Source organism: Netta rufina (genome assembly GCF_964035555.1).
Source record: "Netta rufina genome assembly, chromosome: 3".
NCBI classification, from domain to species: Eukaryota; Metazoa; Chordata; class Aves; order Anseriformes; family Anatidae; genus Netta; species Netta rufina.
The window spans coordinates 17,246,355-17,258,647 of NC_140125.1; the positions used below are offsets into that span (position 1 = coordinate 17,246,355).

The 12,293-nt window shown below is 39.9% G+C and overlaps 1 protein-coding gene across 24 annotated transcripts in view; it reads left to right on the top strand.

The window, feature by feature from the left end:
• NRXN1 (neurexin 1) overlaps positions 1-12,293 on the top strand; it is a gene marked incomplete at both ends in the record, with an annotated part of 708,589 nt that overhangs the window by 592,938 nt on the left and 103,358 nt on the right. For all 24 annotated transcript variants that reach the window (XM_084284087.1, XM_084284084.1, XM_084284067.1 and 21 more), the window contains one exon: positions 1,835-2,006. In XM_084284087.1, coding sequence (XP_084140213.1) covers positions 1,835-2,006 — 172 coding nt within the window. The remainder of the gene's footprint in view (positions 1-1,834; positions 2,007-12,293) is intronic.

Below are 12,293 nucleotides of genomic sequence, written 5' to 3' on the forward strand. Positions count from 1 at the left end.
TTTCTTTGTATATATTTCTCTATATAAGCATATGAAAGAAACAGGTGAAGCAAGTAAGCTATTGGATCCATGGGAGAAAAGTGTTGAAATCTATTCTAAACCATAGTTGAACCAGCTGCAATAAAGAAAAGCTATGGTTATTCTCCCAGGATAACTGGGAGATTGCTCTGCAACTCACACCTGAGGTGGAAGAAGGGGAGTGCATGTGCTAGGTGAGGCAGATCCCTCACTGACACCTTATAGACATGGAAAAGTAGGAGATAGAGAAAGTCAATAGTGAAATGCTAAGACAAACCACAAGGAGAGAATAGGTATGTTTAGAACTTGATTAAGCAACTGAGAAAGTAAATAAATTTAAAAATTAGTTTTTCAGACTCATTCTGCAAATGTCAATATGAAATGGTCCTTTTATAGTTTATAAAAAAAATCATAGCTGAAGAGGTGATAGCAACATGAAGAAAAGTACAACTTAGTATGGCAAGAGCTTCCACAGGGTTGTGGAAATTTCTACAGAGGTGTTCAGCAGCTGCTTAACTGTGTAAATGGAAAATGCATGTAGTACTGGACGTTGCAGTCAGATATTTAAAAATAAATTAAAGTGGAAGAACTCCTGAGTTAACCACTTGGGAGACCTCCAGAGGTGAGGAGCTACTACGAGGTGTGTTGCCAGGATAGTAAGAGAAAGAGAGAGCAGACAGAAAAGCTTTGCTGGAGAGGTGAAGCTGAGTCTGGAAAGATCAAAGTGGTATTCATACCAAGAGGTATGAAGTGAAATGTTTCATTGCGTTGCACATGGTAGTGTAAAAACATTAAGTTTTTTTTTTAACTTTTAAGAAAAGTACCAGTACGAGCAACATGAAATTTCACATAAGATTGCCACTTATTATGCACAACCCCCTAATGTCATGCTGTGCAGTTCTTTCTTTTTCTCCTTAATTTAATAAATGTCCTTATTCAGGAATATAATTACTTCTAGAGGAGAAAAAAAAATCATGAAACCCTTAAGTTAAACTTCTAATGCTCTTTAAAAGTCTTTGTTAAACTCTAAATGTCCTATTCACATGTTCACTTTAATAATTAAAAATGAAGACATGCCAATATCTCAATTCTCTGGAAAACTAACAGCCTTAGTCCTGGGTATGAATGTTGTGAAGCCTCCTTAGGTGGATGCACTCTCACACACAGGAGTTTACAGGCTAATCTCAGCAGAAGAATGAGTCTTGCTCATCAGTGAGAACAAGATGCTGTCTGTTTCACAAATGCCTTTCATTCCTGTCAAGCTCAGATCAGGAAACTCCATTTGTCACTTGGTACATCCTTGTCTTAATGATTTGGAGTTAGCACAATGTGATGAAAAGACTTTCTCCACTCGGGGGAAAAAAAAAACAAAAACAAAAAAACATGAAATGCAAATCCTCATACTTCTTCCAAGTTTCCAAGTGACACTCTGAGGCTTTCCATTTTGAAACCCTAAAAGGAAAGAAAGGTGTTTAATTCTCTTGGAGGTGAGGGACGGGGACAAAGAAAGAAAATGAGCTTTCATCTTCCTTCCCCCTCCTTGTCTTGGTCTTGGAAAAAGAGAGAACTCAATTTGGTGAAATAACTCATTTGGAATATCAATTATCCATCAAAGCAACGTCCTGGACGTACTGAACTGTCAGGAGGCTTGTCATTGCCACATGCAAGCCTTCAGAAGTTAAATCTGAGGAGGGAAGATGTTGTTGGAAATCTTTTCCTATATGACACACTGTCTTGCTAAAACAACTCTTAATTAGTTCTTCTTTTTCTCCTTCCCTTCTCCCCCTTTATTTTATTTTATTTTTTTAATATGCAGCACCAGGGAAAAATTGGAGTTAAATTTAATGTTGGAACTGATGACATCTCTATCGAAGAGATCAACGCAATCATTAATGACGGAAAATACCATGTAGTACGTTTCACGAGAAGTGGTGGCAATGCCACATTACAGGTGGACAACTGGCCAGTTATTGAACGCTACCCAGCAGGTAAGTGCTTACACAAACTTTTGTGTGTAAAAGGGTGGGGGATATGTAGAGAATTGATCATTTTGCTCCTCTTTTAATGCTCCTTTGCAGTGTTTTAGTAGCTAATTAAGTAGTTAAAGAGTCTGGAGCAATATGCAGTTCATGATGATAGCATTTCCTAATTAATTTAAAAGCATAAATTCAAGTTATTACTGGAAGTGAAAAAATACAGTTATCAACGTTTGAAATTGTGAGTTTATTCCTTGTTTTCATTGTTTTTTATTGGAATATTTTTTTTGTTGTTGTTTGTTTTGGTTTGGTTTGGGTTTTTTTCTGGGGGGAAGGGGGGAGGGAGAGGAAAAGGCTTTGACAAAAGCTACAAAGTGACTCCCAAATCGATCTCCAACAGATTGGGTAAAACATTTCTGAGGAATCGGTTATCTATGTTCTTTTAATTACAAAAGGTTATTAAAATGTTTGAATTTAGTAGAATTGTTCCAAGTGTAAACCAAAAGGTGTTCAGATATTAGTTGAAGAACCAACCAACCAAATTAACATGTCTTCACTTAAAAATGCAAACTATGCTATATTGTTTATGTAGGGGATGCTGGTTACTTCAACATGACCACTTGTGTTAATTCCTTAATTGGGCCCATATTTAATTTTATGCAAATGTCATGCACTGAAGATTACCTTATTACTTATTTTATTCATTGTTAAAGGCAACAGTTTTTTCAGATATGCAAACCCTTTCTCACTGAGTACTGCTACTAAGCTATGAAGGGTAACTTACAAATGTGCACGTTATCTGTTAACAGTTGGTATAAGTGTTTTTACTATTAATAAAAAGCAGCAAATCCAGAGATCTAAGTGAAAGGTATTCTGGGTTGCCTATTTGCTATTACAGAAATGATGGTTCTGATTTAACAGTAAAAGTTTTTTTCATTTTGATGGTGGAACAGGAAATTGGATAAGCCATTCTCTGTTCCAATTATTGGTATTTAGGATTTGTTTTTTTAAGTTGGTGTTTGGGTAGCAGTCCAACAGTTAAACTGATCAAAATAAATAAATAAATAGAAAAATATTCCTTGGGTGAAATACCATCTTTCGGATAATTTCTTGGAGATAATTTAGAATTAAATATAAAAATGAAAATATGGATCTCAAGTGAAATTACTATAGCAGGCATTGTCTGAAAAAAAAAAAAAAAGACAACAATTTGTATGCTAATATGTTACGAAAGAGTGACAGTTCTGGCTCTTAGCCATGATTCATGGCTTTAGGTTAGAGATATATCTGAGAAGTGTTAAACTCTTGGGAAAAGAGTTTGGAAGATACTGAATGAAATATGTCCTATGATCTTTCAGATATTCCTGTTTCCTCCTTGTTTTCCAACTTTTACAGTGCTTGACAAATGGTAGCTGAAATAAGATGGTAGAAGCTGGGGAGAAGCATGTTTCAGTTAATGTCTGAGCAGTATGTAGCAGAATGGAATACATATATATATATAATACATAAATTATAAGTTTGAAAACATTTTCTTTTTCTTGTCTGTTCTGTTTCTTCATGAAAATACAACATGGTTACAACAAGGATGAACTGCAGTTGAGTTCTGAGGATATTGGCACACAGAATTTATTTACACTGAACATAGATTGATACAGAAAACAGAGTGATTTCCTTGGGATAGGATTACTGGAGGTCGATTTTTTTCTGTGACAAAAACTAGAACTTTCTGAGTTTCTTCAAGCAATCCATACACAACCTACATTTGAATGCATTTTCAGTTGTTTCATCAGAGAGGGTACAGAATTCCTTGACTTATGTTATTACTGGATCTTCCAAGACTACTGTTGGTCTTCAGTTTCCTTAAGTTTCTTTAATTTACTTTCCTTTAGTAATATTTTATGGCTCTTTTATTCCATAGCATTGCTTTTGAAATCCATCCTCCCCATTTTCATCTTCCATTTCTTTTCCTCTCCTTCCATCATGAAAGTGTCTAGCCATACCTTTATTTTATATTTCCATGCTGTTCCATCAGGTTAGGTATTCTTCACTTACATCCTTTTTAAACTAGTTTCTTCATAGACTGCTATTGAGGTAACTTATAGAAAAGACACAGGCCTGTCCAGAAGACTATAATGCATTTGACCAAAGTTTATACTGCTCTGAAGAGATCAATGGCACTCTATTAAAAGATATCACTGCCAGTTCAGTTCTAAGTGTGATATAAGACAACACAGTTTGGCAAATGCTGCTGCACCCAATTTAGATGTCCTGCTGCTGTTGCTGTTTTAGTGACTGACAATAGTGTTTGGCAGTAGTGATTAACCAACAAATTTGCCAATTGCTCCTGTTTTTGATGGAGGACATTTTGCAGTTGTACAAGTTGAAACAAATTTAATGTCATTTGCATGAGTGAGGGCTCATTAGCTTTCAGTTCAGTGCTAGAAAGAATATTCTTTTTGCTTTGTGCTTGTTTTCTGATTAGTATTTTTTCCTGCATAATTTTTAACGTATCCACACCACTGTACATAAGCAAAGGCTTATCTCTTCTAATTTTGGTTGTTGATTTTTTTAATTATTATTTTTTATTAAGAATAGAAGCAAGATTAGCAGCTTAATTAGTAAGTTTGCTATTCTTAAATACACTGGATTTCCAAAACAAACAAACAAACAAATAATGGTTGCCTAAAGCATACCAACTAATCAATTTTCCTCTCTCTACAAGGAAAAAATATATTCTGAATTACAGTTCTGGTTGGAGTGTCTGAGTACAAGACATTGCACGTTGCTTGGTTTTGATCAGAATCTAAAAATACAGGGTGAAAATTTTCTGAGAGGAAGTTCTGGTCAGGGTTTCAGGATTTTCCTGTTTCATTGCCTACATAGACTTCCCACAACCCCATCTAACTGCTGCAGATAATGGCACAGAGGATGGTTTTGAGGCCAACTAACAGTCAGTGTTGTGTTATCTGCTAGAAAGATGCCTGTGGGCACCCCAGTTGATACTTCTTGTAAGCAACTTTTTCAAAAGAGCTTGCCACAAGACTGTGTGGGATTTGTAGGAAGCCTGAATTCAGTCCTGCGTCTCTGGAGCTGCTCAGAGTTCAACTCTCTTGTAAAGGGTCTTCCAGCTGGTGCAACACACATGATTCTCTAGTGTTGCTTCATCAGCAGTCAAAGAAGTAGACGTCTTGCAGGAAGTATCATATCTCAGTGCTCCATTGGATTTCCACAGCCAGTTTCTGCAATTTGTTCTAGAGCTGTATGAAATTCAGACACGATCCTGGTTGATGACTACAACCTACAATGTTTCTTTTGTACATGATTCTCTGACAATATTCAGGACTATTGTCTGGGCCAATCCACCTTCAGTTTGTATCTGAGCAGATGTGAAATGAGAGAGACATAAAAGGGAAACAGGTGGGATGGGCAGTTGTGGAGGATAGCTACCCTTTTAAAGGTTGCTGTCTGTTTCTGGATTATAGGGGGAGATTTTTTTTTTAAATCCTAGATATTTGAAGATCTTCAACAAGGGATAACATGAATGGAAATGGCCTCAAGTTGTGCCAGGGGAGGTTTAGGTTGGATATCAGGTGAAACTTCTTTTCTGAAAGGTTTGTGTGGCATTAGGATAGACTGCCCAGGGAAGTGGTTGAGTCAACATCCCTGGAGCTCTTCAAGAAACGTGGAGATGTAGAACTTAGTAGCATGGTTTAGTGGTGGACTTTAGTACTGGATTAAAGGTTGGACTAGATGATTATAGAGATCTTTTCCAATCTGAATGATTCTATGATTAGATTAGGGCTGGATGATTTTCAGAAACATGGGTTTAAAATTCAGTACACACATGCTTTTGGATTCCTGTCAAAGTGTTTTTGTGTGTGTGTGTGACTGCAAAGTTCCTCTCTTGCTGTTTCTCTGAGTGCAGTGGCAGTGCAATTTCTGCCTTTTGTTAAATGTTCATCCTGCTTTCCCCCTTTCTCATTCTGTCAATTTCTGAAGGGTAGCCCTATGATTAGAAATGTCATATTATAATTTTGTGATATCTGACTAAAATGTCCAGATCTGTAATGCATTTGTATGTTCCACCTATCTTAACTAAATTTGATGTTAAGCTTATTTAATGTTTGCCATCCCCCTGCATCTGCCTGAAGAACTTTAATATTTCACCTTGGCTTCCTTTTTGGATAGTGATTTCCGATTATCCTAACCTGGATGCAGCATAATTTCCAGTCACATTAAACAGGAATGAGAAAACTGCCGACTGTGCAGTCAGAGTTCCTGATCAATAGACTAACCCAATTTCACCCAATGCACATCCTTTCTGCTCCTTATGTCAAGGCCAGCCCCCTCGGCACAGCCGCAGCACCCAACCCCGCGTTATGGGGGGATTGGGGCCATGCCTCACCAGGGGCGACCCAGGACAGTGGCACAACCAAGCCGGCCGCACACGCCGGCTCTCGGAGAGCGGCTGACAGGAGGGGGCGCTGCCAGAGCCATGGCGACGGCACCCAGACCGGCCTAGAAACAGCCCCAGGAGGGCGGTGCCACGGGGTGCCTGCAAGGCACGGGGAGCAGCGCCCGGTGCGTTACAACCGCCCGCAGCGTGCTGCAGTGGTGGCTGTTGGAGTTCCTGTGGTGGGGCACAGGGGTTCTGTCCCTCCTCCCTTCTGAGACCATCCTGTCTGCTGGCAGTCTCTGTGACTGCAGTTTTTACCATGGTCTCCCCCAGGCAGAGAGCATGACCCAAAGGGAGGGCCTGTCCAATATCACAGAATAGTAGGGGTTGGAAGGGACCTCAAGAGATCATTGGGTCCAACCCACCTGCCAAAGCAGGTTCCCTAGAGCAGGTTGCCCAGGTAGGCATCCAGATGGGCCTTGAGTATCTCCAGAGAAGGAGATTCCACAACCTCCCTCGACAGCCTGTTCCAATGCTCTGTCACCCTCACTGTGAAGAAGTTCTTTCGCATGTTGGTGCTCCATTTTGTGGCCATTGCCCCTTGTCCTGTCTGCACAAACCACTGAAAAGAGGTTGGCCAAATCCCTCTGTCTCCCATACTTAAGATACTTGTAATCATTAATAAGATCCACTTTCAGTCTTCTTTTCTCAATGCTGAACAGACCCAGGTCTCTTTCCTCATAGGGAAGATGATCCAGGCCCTGTATCATCTTTGTGGCCCTCCGCTGGACTCAAAGGCAGCCCAGAACTGGACACAGTACTCCAGTTGAGGCCTGACGAGGGCAGAGTAGAGTGGGAGGATCACCTGAACGAGGGGGTTGAGTGTACCCTCAGTAAGTTCGCAGGCAACACCAAGTTGGGAGCGTCGATCTGTCTGAGGGTAGGGTGGCCCTTCAGAGGGGTCTCGATACGGTTGGACTGCTGGGCTGAGGTGAATGGGATGAGATTTAACAAGGCCAAGTGCTGGGTCCTGCACTTTGGCCACAATAACCCCATGCAATGCTATAGGCTTGGGTCAGAGTGTCTAGAAGACTGTGAAGAGGACAGGGACCTGGGAGTGTTGATCGATGCTTGGCTGAACGTGAGTCAGCAGTGTGCCCAGGTGGTCAAGAAGGCCAAGGGCATTCTGGCTTGTATCAGGAATAGTGTAGCCAGCAGGAGCAGGGAGGTGATCATCCCCCTGTATTCTACTATGGTGAGACCGCACCTTGAGTACTGTTCAGTTTTGGACCCCTCACTAGAAGAAAGACATAGAGGCCCTGGAGCATGTCCTGAGATGGGCAACAAAACTGGTGAGGGATGTGGAGCACAAATCCTGTGAGGAGTGGCTGAGGGAGCTGGGGTTGTTTAGTTTGGAGAAGAGGAAGCTCAGGGGAGACCTCATTGCACTCTACAACTTCCTGAAGGGAGGTTGTGATGAGGAGGGCGTCGGCCTCTTTTCTCAGATAACTAATGATAGGACTCAAGGGAATGGCCGCAAGTTGAGCCTGGGGAGATTTAAATTAGATATCAGGAAAAACTTTTTCTGTCAGAGTGGTCAGGCACTGGAATGGCCTGCCCAGGGAGCTGGTGGAGTCACCATCCCTCATGGTGTTCAAGAAGCGCCTGGACAAGGTGCTACAAGATCTGATTTGGTAGCTTAGTGGGTAGTATTGGTGATAGGAGGACAGTTGGACTAGATGATCTTGTAGGTCCTTTCCAACCTTGTGTTTCTATGATTCTGTGATTCTATGGTTTTCTTATCTTCTCTGTTTCAAAATTTTGTTTTATTTTGCTCTTTTGAATGCCTGTTTGCTTTTGTGGCTATGGTACTGCACCACAATAGCAACTCCAGCTACTACTGTGAATTGGTTGCTCTTGTAAATTTAGTTAACAATTACAGAATGAAATATAGATTTGCTAAGAATGCATTTATGGGAAGAAACCAAAGGACTTATTAATTTGGGTCAAAGTGAACTGATAATTATGGCCAAAGGCGAAACAGAATAACAGAATAACAAGAAATTGGGTTTAGTAATGTCAAAATATTAATTTCAGTGTTTTCTAAATAAAATGTTCTAAATTTTCATGTCAGGGTTGCCCAGTGTTTATAAGCAATTATAGTGATCTGAGAACAAAGCATTTCATTTAATTTGAAGCAACCTTTTCTTCCTTACCTGAAATAAAATCTGTTTCAGTTCAAATCAGATGGTTGTGTGTGTGTACACAACACCTTTCTCACAGCTATATTCATAACCATATTTCATAATAAGAAAAACAATTTTCTTAATTTTCTAATTTTTTTCCTTTAGTAGCAAAGGATGTACAATTTACCAGTCTAGGAAAGTATATCAGAAAAAGCTAGCTGACTTTCTAAAACCACAATAATCACCATTTATTGTGAAGAATTTTCAAAATCACTTTTCTGTGAATAACACTATGCTTTATGCTGTCAGAGGGAATTTGCCCAATGCTGACCCTTAAAAAAAAAAAAAAAAAAAAAAGGCATTTTACCAGAGGGAGCCTTCCCTTCAGGATTTTCATCATAAATCGGGTTGTTACATATGGATATAAGATGATCTACTAGCTATTGGCCTACCGGTCCATGGTTTCAAAGCTATTCACAGCAATTCCTGAGACCCAGAAGCAGTTTGGAAGACACAGTCTGCTGTAGACAAATATCTATAATGAATCCTTCCCAGTCAAACCCAGTTCTTTCTGGCCAGCCTTAGGAAAGCATAACTAATTACATAACTTTAATACTAAATTGCAACTGTACTCGTGCTCCACAGTTAAGCACATGTTGTCATAGCCATGTCTCATAGACCTACATTTGATGACACAGGCATCTCACACAAGCGATTGACACAAAGATTGTCCAAAATACTACTACTGGAACAGATGTATCTCTGTGATTATGGAGTATAAATAATGAATGAGCACACATACCAAACAAGTGTCTATGCGATAGTCCTTGTATATTGACAGAAGATTGAACCAGAGGCTAACGATATTGTCAGTGCTGAGTAGCTCTGTGATATGGCAATTGGCAGCTGAAGTTCTTAGGACTTGAGTATAATACAGAACAGTTCTGCCATGAGTTTGGGTTTTAGTTTTTTTGTTTGTTTTTGTGTGTTGTTTTTTTTTTCTTTATCACTTAAAGATAATACCCTGAGAGCACAGGTGTCTTAGGGACTTTCCCTGAATCTGTGGGCTAAATTAGATTCTAATTGCAGAACATCTGAGAGCTAGGTGAAGGGGACATCACATTTAAATGCTTCTCTTGTTCTCTGTGTTCTGGAAACTAGACAGTGTATTTGCCACCTTTTCATGGGATACACCTGACTTTATATGCTGAGAGTCAGCTATTACAACGCACCCTATTTAGAATAAGTGATATCCATTTGTCTCGATTTTGTAAGTCGAGATTGACCATAAAATTAACAAAAGACGTTTGTGTTGGTACACTTGTTTCTCCAGAATGGATTTGTATTTCTCAAGAAATTCATGTAAGTGTCTAACATGCATACCTTTAGGCTTATAAATACCTTCCAAATTCAAGCCCCCTACAGCTAAATCTGAATACAATTAAAGATCGGTTTCTCAGGTCGTAGCATGGTGTCCAGAAGAGATTTTGGGCTCTTTCACAAACATGCTTTTGAATATTCTAATAAAATGGACAGACAGTCTGTTATCAACATATCCATGCAAAATGATAATGGTGAAGGAGGCAGGAACCTAACAAGTAAATGGTCATTCAGCATTTGCCTTGCCTTGCATTTGCTGTAGGGTCATTTTTGAAACCTCCATGGCTGTTGCTGTTGGGACCTGGGAATTTCAGGGTGTTTTCCATTCTTAACTGTTATGAGTCATTATATTGATTTATTTATTTGTCTGGAAACACATCATCTTCACTTTTTTTTTTTTCCAGACTTGTTTCCTTCATTCGATAGAATACCTCCTGATTCTTTCTCTCCCATGCTTTTCTTTGCTATGGTCAGAGTTTTGAGACTCTGCAGTCTGTTCTGTCATGTTGGTAGATCAGTCCCAGTGGCAAACACTGGGGATTTGAACTCCCTATTCTGATGAGTTGCAAAGCTCACAAACTTAAAAGTCTCTCAATACTTAGTAGGGGCAACATTCCCCTGGCTGCATCATTGGTGCCCACGTGGAACAACAGCAGCAGATAATAGTCAATAGGCTAAATGAGGCTTGGAAGTCTCTTGGGGACATCCCTGATACAAGCCCCGGGTAAGCAGCAGACTTTTCTCAAGAGCAGAACTGATCAGCCAGTGGGTGCCTCTGTACTTCTCAGAGGAAAGTCTCCTACCACTGTCTCCTTTCCTTAGTTGCACTGGTTTACACAGGGAGCAGACCAGGCTACCTTACTCAGCTCCACCTCTCTGCAGTGGATCTTTCTTTTTCAGTCACCAGAAGGGTGAAGCTGTTTTGTAAGGGCACCTCAGGCTATGGGGAAGACACTGCCTCACCACAACCTAGCTGACAAGCCATGTCCAATTTGCATTCACCCCTCCTCTGGTCACCATGCTCCTTAGAGGCTGCTTATAGAGGAGTGCAGGGTTCTGCTGTTACTGCTGCCCCCACACACACACAGACACACACCTCTCATGTGAGCGGCTGGCCCCTGGCAGGTCGCTGTGCTCCCCTCAGGCTTCGTTGGCTCAGGAAACACTGCTGTAGGCCACAGTCCTATGCCCTTCTGTGGAATTCACCCACCAGGAGCTGATCACCTTGGTGAGTCTGATGCACCTCCTTGGGTGCCGGTGGATCCTGTCAAGCCTCAGCCGACCTCTTGTCTTAAAGACAATCTTGCATGATTATAAAAGCAAAAGTCTGGTGGAGGCACTGGTCTTGGAGACGGGCATTGGTGACCTGGGCTCACCTGATTTTTTTCGAAGTGTCTCAACATTACTGTGAGGATTGAGGAAAACTTTATCGGTGCTTCTCAATCCTTTAGCCATATTCCCAGAGCCCTGAAACCTCTTTTGTTAGAATTTAGGCTTTTTGTTTTAACACCACAGGTACCCAGATTATTGGGTTTTGTTTAAGTCTCAAGATCCTTTGTCTTTTAAATTTATTTTACTTTCTTTGAAAGGACATTTTAGCTTGAGTTTTGCCAACTCATTTATGTTCCTAATTCTGAAATGCATTGCTTTTTTTTTTTTTTTTTGTGGATCAAGTCTGTTTTTTTCCCTTCTTTCTGCAATATACTCTATGATAGCATAGTTATTCAGCCTAGTAGTTATTCAGCCTGTTTTTAACCTTGCAGATGCAAGTACAAATTATATTTTTTTATGCTTTTACCTTAAAGAATTTCCAAATGACCTTCCTGGTTGAGTCCATCAACCCCTCAGACTGATTACATAATGTGGTTTCCTTCACTTTATCAAATTTTGTTCTTTTGAAATCAAGATCTGACTTACAGGCTTATTTTTAGTTGTCCTTGTATTAATTTGAATCAACTCACGATCACTCAATCCAAAAATGTCTCCTACAATTAACTTTTCTCTATTGCTTTCATTATTTATTCAAAGTCAAGTTAAAATAGCATTATTTCTCATTTGTTTCCACTGGACAAAATCTTCAATGGGTATTATAGGAAGCTGATCTCTACTTGTATTCATACAATTCAGGTATAACATGAATGAAAGAAGGTATTTTAGCAGTAAGTAAAACAATTTAAAAATAAGGCAAGGAAATCTGTGACACTCACTTCAGCAAGTCCTCCAGAGCATAGTAAGGTGCAAGAAGCTAATTTAGCAGGAATTAAAATAGATTAAAAATTAATCAGACTTTCTGAGACACAAACCACCATTTAAGTGATGGATGTAACTAGGCCAGTA